The following is a 10,075-nucleotide window of genomic DNA, read 5'->3' on the forward strand; positions in this document are numbered from 1 at the left end:
TGCACCTGTTCAAAAAGTCAGTCTTCCTCAAGCTAGTGGCAGGATGAAGGCAAAGTTACATTCCGAGTTCCTTCAAAGAAGGAAATTTGCATTGAGTGCTACTTGCAGACTTTCTCTAGTCAGCTTTGATATTAGGAGACATTACTGGTGTCTACAAACTTTGCTCTCTATAAAAACGGTAATCCTTTTTCTTTCTAATTTGTTAATGGAATAATTTAACTTTGGCACCAATATAACCTGTTAGTAAATTCAACCAATGATGTGTTTGCATACTATGCGCTTCTTGAAAAATAACTTCAATGGACATTCCAATTGGGGTTTACAATTTTCATCAAAATTGCTTTAGAATCAAGCAAAATTTCCTGGGTAGGGTAAGTACTGAGCTTATGTGTAGAATGAATGATGTGATGATTTGTTCAGTACAATGTTAAACCTCATGCTTACATGTTACAAACACAGGAACCTGGAAACTTCGACATGGCGAATCAAAACATGAGACTGTAGAAGTGTTAGGATCCATTGCTCTGGCTAGGAGCTAGTCATTTAGAATAAAATACCTGTCTGGGGTTTGTGAAGATCCAGTTATTGCTCACAGGAAGTTACTTGGAGTCCAGATTCTTACGAGTCGACTTCTTCCTGCAATAGATGGAAACCCAGGAGGGCAGACAGACACTCTGCTTTCAGATCTCGGTGCGAAAATGAGAGGAGAGAGGCTGCAGAGGTACGGAAAAGGTTACATGAGCTGTTCGTTGCTTTCTGTCACAGGCTGTGTGTGTTGAGGGTGCCATTTCTTCTGATGCTGGATGAGCGACCAAAATGCAAGAGGCATCACTTCTGATGGTCAGCTTCATTCTTCCTCCTGTGTGACTCAATGACTGTCACGCTTATCCATCCCATCAGGCTGGCCCCAGTCAGTTTGGGTGTGGAGGAACCAGGAGACATCATGCTATGGCTACTTGTGGGAAGGGGATTTCTGGGAATCATATCCCAGATGCTTTGACACTATAAATATGACAGTCCTGCTAAACAGGAATGAGTTAGTTTTCCCTTTCAGTAAAATGATGACAGCTCTCTGTCAAAGTGAAGGGCAGTGTCAGGAGGTAATTTCTGACCGGAATTTTCAAAGGAAGGAGAGCAGTCCTTTAAAGTCTAAAACCACACTGCAGTACAATGAGAGCTCCACTCGTTTCCGGTCTCTTCTGGTCAAGCGTGAAGCCAGGCTGCTTTGGGTGGAATCCTGTCAGGCTGTAACAACTCGGGGCTGTCACAAATGCTTGGGTGGGCAGAGCACTAAACTACTTCTCTTGACAACTTCTCGCAGGAAAGTTGAGGCACAGATTCACCTCCTGAGGAAGCCACGTTAATCTTTGAGGAGCTGGAGAGCTACGCTGTATGCTACAGCAGTGTCTCTGCTACCAGTTCTTAAGCCAATTAAGATGGCCCTGCTGTACTGTCAGCATCTGCAGTACCACCAGCACAGTGTACAGCTCCCCGAACTGCCCAGGACTCCTCTGGCTTCATGGTGGTGGCTCAAGTTCCAGGTGTCAAGACATGGTAAAATGTACCCTTAAATCTCTGTCACTTCTTGGAATGGTTCATGCACTGGAACGAGAGCCTGGTGCTGTTCTAGTCGGCTGGCAAGGACAACTCTCACTGCTGCTGCAGCCACAGACTGTGGCGAGCCTTAACATCCGTCCAGCAGGGTTGGGATTAGATCTGCGCGCTCCTAATGGCGTGTCTTACCTCGCAGATGGGGTGGAGGCCAAAGCATGACTACTGGAAATGTCAGGAGTGGCCACATGCAGATTTCTATGCTTCTCAACAACCAGCCCAAGATGACCACTTCCTCCTTGAGATGTCATCTGTTTGGATTTTAAGGAAATTAGAGCAGTGACTGTCGTACGTGAAAAATGCAATTCATTTGAAAAATTCATCAGTGGTCCTGAGTAAGGCCTGTAGGTTTTAGTAACTGCCATACTCTTACATATGTGTCCCTTCAGGTTTAATTAAGCTTCCAAACACCAGCTTGAACTGCAGCTATTCCATATGCAGGCAAGTTGAGAGTCACAAGGGAGAGTTACTGAAGTTGGCACTTAAGCTGCTATCTAACAACTCTTTACCATTTGAGGTTATTAAAATTTCTTAATTCCCACTTACTTAAACTGAGAGGAGAAACATCCTCTGCAAGTATAAACAGCACACAGGTAGCTGTGGCTGCGGATGCAGCATCTCACACTGGAATTTCATGGTGCAGAAGGATGTGAAGAACAGCAGTGCCTGAGCTCACCATACATGAGGCCAGGCGCTTCCCCTAAGGAACGAGAGGAATGTGCACTTTGACGGCATTTGTTTTAAGTTCCTTCTCCAGAAAGAAGCTGGAACTCGCCTCGGTCTAAGTTGTCCATATACCTGACATCGAGCTCAAACTGAGATCACAGGGTATCTGGATCGTTCTAGGCTACCCAACAGTGAACGCTATTTTTAAGTAAGTAAATAAAGGCTGCATAATTTTTTGGTTTTTCAATGTGCTCAAGCTACTTGATAAAACCACCCTGCTGTAGCTGTGAAGTACATCAGTCCCTAGCAGACAGAAATATACCTGGCTGCCACTGCCTGTGAGAGAATGCCAGGAGATTAAGCCTTTGGTGGGACCGTCAATGCGATGCCCTTTAGCTCGGCAGCTGTCAGAGATGACGCTGTGTGAGATGCAGTGCAGTGAGGTCAGCACACCAGTGGTGTGTATTGCTGGAGCTGAAATTGGTGTTAGCGATGCAGGGCAGTTTTGTGCTGGTTGCCAGAGGGCACGCTTTGAATCAAAGGGTTGCGTAAGAAGCAGCAAACACGAATGTGGCAGAGAAAGGCAGCACAAAAGGCACCTTGAAAAGGAGTTGTGGTGTTGCCCAGCCCCATCAGAGCTACGATGTTTTTTGCCCTTACAGTACCTACAGAAGCTTTAGGAGGAAATGGGAGAGGGTGCTGAGACTCCGTGTCAGTAACAAGCTGCCGTGCTAGAAATACTCAGACATGCTGTCAGCGTCCCACCATCCCCCAGGGAAGGGGAGGACATAAAACCCACTAAAGGAACAACTGCAGAGGAGAGAGACTCGGCAGTATGCATGGCAATGCTGACCTGTTTATTATTTATTTATGTATATACTGTTGGGACAGGGCTGTTTGTTAGACTGCAGAAAAACAATTGCAGGTTTGTTTTGAGTCACTTCGGTGTTTTTGGAGTCACTTACACCTGATGGCATCAATACTTTTCTTACAGCAGGAGGAAGTTGACGCAAGCTGACAAAGTGTGGCCTTCACCCGGGTTGGGTGATGAGTACATTTACAGTGCAAGGAGCCCAGACAGCACGGTGTAGATGCTCACCTACCACTGCCAAGCAGCCACGTGTTGCTGCCTGCAAACCTGGTGATTGCATACAGCGGATTTGGTGTTTGTTTGTAACACACACACACACACACACGTGCTTAGTTTTATGGTCTGCATACAGTCCCCCGTCACTCGGAGGTGTCAGATGTCTTACCTTGAGCTCACCTGGGTTTCAGAAAACAGGGAGAGGCTGAGCCCTGTAGAGCCAGAGTACAATGCAGGTGGAAACTCCACACTCGAGCCTCCTCCTGTGCAAGCGGTGTGAACACATTCTCAGTAGCTCTGAGTAATTTTACTTGGCTCTAAAATGTCACTTAATCCCAGGGGACAAAACAACTGACCTGTATCCCACCAAGATTTCCTGTCAAGGACTGCTACTTGCTCAAGAACGGGCAGCCCTTCAGTCATACTGGGGCACGTTTTGGAGCTGCTTGGTCATCCATTTTAATTGCACATCAATTTGACAACTGATGGAATACAACATGTTTGTTCCCTTCCAAGTAAATCTCAGAGATGAAGCCGGCATCCTGCCCACCTCACAAACATTTCAGTATTGCTCAATTAGCAGTTCCTTCTGGCACCTTTGCTGATGATGAGAGAGCTACAGCATGGCACCTGTAGCTGAGGAGATGAGGTCAGTCCAGTTAGATTTGAAAGTCATAGTATCAGATGCATGCAGTGCTTCGCTTGCAGACCTTAACTCATGTTGATTCAAAGAGCAGATGGCAGGTCTTCACTGCTTCCATCTTCTTGGCTAAACACTTTCCTTACATGTATTTTCAAGGGGGACTGCAAACTGTTGGTAGGTTTATATCCAAATATCTTCCATCTTATCTTTCATTGTCCCTAAATCCCCTCAAGCAGCCTTGCACATGAAGACTGTACATACCACAGGCATGCTTACCCCAGGATAAAGGAATCATTTTCTCCTCTGTGTTCCCTTTTACTGCTGCTTTACAAAAAGCTTCTTAAAGGCATTGTTGTCATTTTTGTTAAATGCTGTATAAATGAGAGGATTAAAGAACTGGAGTAGCCAAGCCAAAGAGAGATGCTTTTCCAGATGGGTGGGATGTTGCAGAAACAGAGGGCATTTATTAATTTTGTGATGAAGAAAGGAATCCAGCACAGTACAAAAACTCCAGTTAAGATGCCAACCATCAGAGCTGCTTTCTTCTCTTTCTGTTCTTTCCATGTTTCTCCATCTGTCTGGAAAATGATAGCTGCATGACGAGCTGTAAACACCATCTGTGGTTCATGCAAAGCTTCCTTCACCTCAAAACAAAAGCAAACATGGATTCTTACCAAGAGAATTTGCTCGAGTGCAGTATTACTTCTAAATGACAGGATGACATATGTGCACCTACCACACAAGTCCCCAACTCCATTCCTTCCATGCTAACAGAAAGAAAATGCCCCAGAGTGCCTACATTACCAGACGTCTCATTATGTGGAAAAGCTGCTGAGCGTGACTGACAAAGATAAATAGAGTAACCGCTGCCGTGTGTGCTGGGGGCATTCTGGTTGCCTTTATTTTACAGGATGCCTTGATATCTCTTGGGAAATCAGGTTGTTGAGGAGGGCTAACAAAGGCATGTGCCTTCTGCCCACCCCTAAACCAAGACCCTCCTATGCTGCTATGTGAACTTTAGGATTTCTCAGGCCTGAAGCAAAAATGGGTTTGATTCCATTGGTGGCCCTTTGGGTCATTTTTTCCCTAAGGTGGGACCTGCAACAACTGCCCACAGGTTGACTGCAAGCTAAAGCTGATTGCTACAGTCTTACTGCCTGGATGCAGAGCTCAAAACCCCATCCCTGGTGTTGGTGCTACAACTTGTTCTGCAGAAAGGACAGAGCATACCCCAAAAAGCTCAGTTAAATCTGCAGGAAAGAATGGGATTTCAATTAAAGGGAAGTTTTTCAAAAAAGTGTCCAATCTTTTGAAAGTGCTGGTATTTCATTACACCCCACCCCACAAAAAAAAAAAATCATAAATGCCTGAAGTTTGAAAGTTGCACACTTTGGAAAAATTTCAGTGGAAAGTAAACTCATCAAGACGAGTCTCTTATGAAAGATGGGACTTGGGTGCCTTCTGCCCTGCCTTGACAGAGGTGTCTCATCCCAGGCACTTCTCTGTCCCAGAGAGGGTCAGAGCAGCGTATTGCACCGGCTGCAGCCTGGTCACAGTGCCAACGCAGTATGTGATAATGGGAGCATAAGGATGGACCTGAAATGACAAACCCTCAGGCACTGTGCCACTATTTTGCATTACCTTATAAGATGCTCTGGTAGTAATCAAAGAAAAGCTTTGCTGAAGAAGCACCATTTTCTGGTCCTCATTTTCTCTCTTCTGTCACCTGTCCTTTATTTCACTCAGATCTACTTCGTATTCTCACAGAAAGGACTCACATTGCTAGAAAAATGTCTTTTCAACCAGCCTTAAGTTCAAACTCTGGCTTCAGTAGAAGTTACACAAGAGAGGAAAATGTCAGCTACTCCAGGCTGCCGAGGGTGCTGCTTGTTTCCTTCTCTCTTGCTAAAGGCAAGACCTCATCTGTGCAGGGAGCAGAGCACAGCGCTCCGCATAGTGAGACTATGGCAAACAGGGTCTGGGCACAAGTTATTAGTGTGCTTAGAGTCTATCCAGAAAAAAAGTACTCCTGTGTGATTTTAGTCTGGAGATTAAACTATCTGCAAGTTTAAAGCTCTTCTAGGCACTGCAGTTCAGAAGACAGTGCAATAAAATAAACAATTTACGGATGCAACCTGAGGCTCTCAGATTTGCGTAAGGGCTAATTCACAGACACTGCCAGGCTTTGACACCACTCCAGAGATGGCTCGTGGGTGAATGAGCTACATAGTCCAGGAGGTGCATGCCACCCTTGTGCAAGCTCTGTAATAGATGGAGGGCCTCTACTTCACATGAGCACAGCGAGAGGGAGCACTGGCACTGGCTAGACAATCACTCTTTAAGATGGATATCCCTGACTTCACCCTCAGACATGAGACATGGCTGCAAAATGTAAGAGCAGCAGATTATGGGCGCAGGCAAATAATGGAGGAAAATGAAAATCACATCTGTCCTGACAATTAAAATGGGATACCCCTCCTGCAGCAAGGATCACACCATTTGTCTGCAGAAGGACTTGCTTAGCACATCCTTAATCACACTCTGCAAAAAGCGATAAATGGATGAAACGAGGACAAATTTGTGACAAGCAACCTGAAAGATTACGTCTTAGCCCTGAGGAACAGCAATATAAGTACACCTCGTGGGAAGAGCCCTACAAAGGCCTTTGTCACTACTGCCAGCCTGGTTTGGTACTGTATTTCACCTTCAACTCTTACTCAAAAGACAGAGCTTGCAGTGTGCCATCATCAAATCAGAGCCTTTTCAGTACTTGGCATGTTAAAAGGCTTGTGACTGAACTGCAGAATTTACTAGTAGCAACACTTTTATCACTTAATTTCATATTGTGAGAAAAGGTTAATTTATTTATTTGGCTAGAAGATACCACAATTCTCAGGCATTTTCCCTAATGAAGGATGCATTTACAGCTTGGTCAAGCTCCTACAGAAATCGGAGGAGTTTCAGAAACTCCACTGGTTGTTAGATCAGGCCTCTGAATACTCAACATCAAGTGAAAATAGATGGTGGTGTTTCTTTCTAAATTACAGGACAGCAGTCTTCCTATGTACATAATTTCTACTTTCTGTGTTGTCATAGCTTGTTTTTCCATTATTTTTTTACTAGTTCTGCCTGGGACTTCTGAAAAATGTTGTAACAACAGTAATAATAATAGAAGTGCAAATAGCAGCCTGGTGCTTTAGGCTCCAAGAAGTGCAGAGGTGACCGCTTGCCAGTGAGGGTATCATAAAGAGAGGCAGATGAAGTAAAAGAGCTCTCAAGTACCAATTCTTCTACAGACACAAAGGAGTTTGGTTTTAGTTTCAGAATTCATCCTTCTGTACATTGATCGGGAGTTATGATTCAGTGCCTCTTCTGTTGGTTGTCTGTCCCCAGTAAATAAGTACAACTGAATGGCTGGACGTTCCTAGTGCTCTATGCTCCCACTCCTGTGCTCCTAGCAGTGTTATAAAAAAATGGCACTGAGGTGATTCTGATGAAATCCTATGATTTAAAATGTTCCTTATAGCTTTAAGGATTGTTATGACTGGCCCTTCCTGGCAGGTACTCTGTATGTGTTTGTACTGTACCTCCAGGGCCTGCAATAACAAAACAACGGGAAAGATGAAAGACATCAATCAAATCTGGCTTACTACCACAAATTCACAGTTTTGCCTATTACAGTGTGATTCAGCAAAGATTGCTACTGCCTTGGTGCAGCTTTAGCATACTCCTTGCTCTCTGAACAAGAACTGCACAACTGAAATGCACAACAAAGGATCAAAACACGGGAATGTCTACACTTTCCTGGATGCTCCATCAATATGACAAACGGTCCAGACCAGACCTGAAAACCCCACCGGATTTTCGTCTGCCATAAGCAGGAACAGCTCTGTATTTCTCCCAGGAAATCACCAGCCGCTCCACTTTGCTTCCTGCTGCACCTTTCTCCCACATGACATCTGCTGCCACTCTTTCAGACAGTTGCAGTTTGTTCCTGACCCATCTCTTCTACTTGTACAGTCAGACGCAGAAATAAGAAATAGGCGGCCTGTGACTCCTCCAGAGAAGGAGAATCTGTTTTCTCTCCCATACTTTCCTAAGTGGTTACGTGGATTGGAGAGGCTGAACAGATCAAGGTGCAGAAAAAAACTACAAAAACACATTGGAGCTCTGGGGCCTGATATTACCTGAAGTGGAAAGGACTCTCACAAAACTGGTAACGTGCTGATTTAACAGGGCACTGTCCAGCAGCACCTGCTGTTTTTCAAGCAGTCTCATTTATTTCAATGGGGCTATTTACAGAGAGAATTATTACCTACCACCAACAAGGTGTGACAGAGTATAGCTCTCTGTCAGTGACAGTATGTCACAAGGGTCACATCAGTATCAACTGTAGTATTCACTTTGCAAGGAGTTTCATAATGAGCAAACAAATTCTTTTAACAGCACCAGCCTAATTTAGGATCCCAATTCTCCTTTTTTTTTTTTCCAAGGGATAGTAAGAAAAAAGCTCTCATTAAAACTAGAAACACCTCAGATGTCTCATGTCCATCTCCCTCACGTAATTTTTCCCAAAACTTTAAAAAGTGTTTTTAAAAAACACAAGTAAAATTTCAACCAAAAATTACTCAAATATAACTGTTCTGTTCTGCACCTCTGTATGAGTATAGAAACGTATGTATGCCACCTCTCAGCTCGGAGACAACGAAGTAAGTACAACGTGCAATCACGAGAACATACTGTGAAGAATCATTTCCACATCTAGGAGTGAGAGTAAGAGTATGACAGAAAGCAGAACTTACAGAGAGCACTACCAAGCACCCCAGCAGCATGGCATGGGTGACGGTGCTGTCACCGTCAGGCAGAGAGCCTGACTTGATGGGACACGAGGGGCCAACCCCAACCCTTCTGCAGGGACACAGCTTTCCTGTCAGTTAGGTTTATCTCCACAATGAATGAGACATTCCATGTGACCTGGGCTTTATGGGATTGCAGCAATGTTTGGGATAAGGAGGAGGAGGACGTGGTTTCAAGAGAGCTGCTCATTTTAAAATAGAAACAATTCATCGCTCATTGCTTCAGTACTATGGAGTGAGCGGTATGTTCCCAGTATTCAAGGTAAAACAGCCCAAGCACTATAAATAAAATGTGTAATTTGCTTATTAAAATCTATTCAGATACTGATAGATCCCACACAAAGTCTGTGCTGGCAGATAAATGTGCATACATTTACTCTCTAAACGACCTAGGGATCTCTTTGTTACCCCATCAACACTGTAAAAAAAAAAGAGGAAAAACACCCAAGGAATGGCAAATTCAGACTGAAGAGATGACGTGGCTCCCAAGACCAGCAGTGAATGCAGCCGTCACTTACTCTTACGAAAAAAATCAGAATAAAACTCTTCTCCAAGAGTGGTGCTTTTTCACTGGCTAATTACCACTCACTTCTGGTCTGTAACAGCTAAATTAACAGAAGAGCCCCAGGGCACATCTCAGTCGTCTTGCTCTGCCAAAGCCACCGATGCAGCAGTGACAGCTGGGAGCTGACAAGCAGCAGGAGCATAGGTGCCTGGCAGAGGCAGTGGGCTGTCTCGTCTCTGTTCCCCACCCTTACCTGGGCAACCTTGGGCAGGGGCTCCATGGCGTTCCTCCTGCGGTCCCCCACACGGAACTTGGCTGCCTTGTAGATCCTCCAGTAGATGAAGAGCACCACGCAGAGAGGTAGGCAGGTGGAGATGATGTTGGATGGCTCATGGTTGACCTGGCAGCGCTCCTGCTCAGGGCTGTAGGTCTACCCCCAGCCAAAAAGGGGGGCGAGGGAGATGGCAGCAGAGAGCAGCCAGGTGAGAGCAATCATGATGCTGGAGTTGTGGTGGCAGGTGAGCAGCGTGTATTCCAGGTGGTGGGTAATGGACCAGTAGCGGTCCAGGGCAATGGCGGTGGCATTCCAGATGCTGGCCGTGCTGCACAGCACATCAAAGCAGACCCACACGAGGCACAGCTCCTGGCCCAGCCACCATCGCCACCCAGCCGACAGCTCCTCCACCAAGCTCAGCAGCCTCCCCAGG

At 45.3% G+C, this 10,075-nt stretch overlaps 1 protein-coding gene across 1 annotated transcript; it reads right to left on the bottom strand.

Moving 5' to 3' along the window:
* Positions 1 to 4,322: 4,322 nt before the first annotated feature.
* LOC104491656 (5-hydroxytryptamine receptor 5B-like) lies at positions 4,323 to 10,068 on the bottom strand (the record flags this gene model as incomplete). The annotated part of the gene is given in 3 exon segments (XM_010134108.1): positions 4,323 to 4,405; positions 4,408 to 4,651; positions 9,622 to 10,068. Coding segments are annotated over 3 exon segments (774 nt in total), but the record flags the coding sequence as incomplete, so codon positions are not given.
* Between the last annotated feature and the right edge of the window lie 7 nt (positions 10,069 to 10,075).

Source organism: Buceros rhinoceros, unplaced genomic scaffold (genome assembly GCF_000710305.1).
Source record: "Buceros rhinoceros silvestris isolate BGI_N320 unplaced genomic scaffold, ASM71030v1 scaffold9984, whole genome shotgun sequence".
Taxonomy (NCBI): domain Eukaryota; kingdom Metazoa; phylum Chordata; class Aves; order Bucerotiformes; family Bucerotidae; genus Buceros; species Buceros rhinoceros.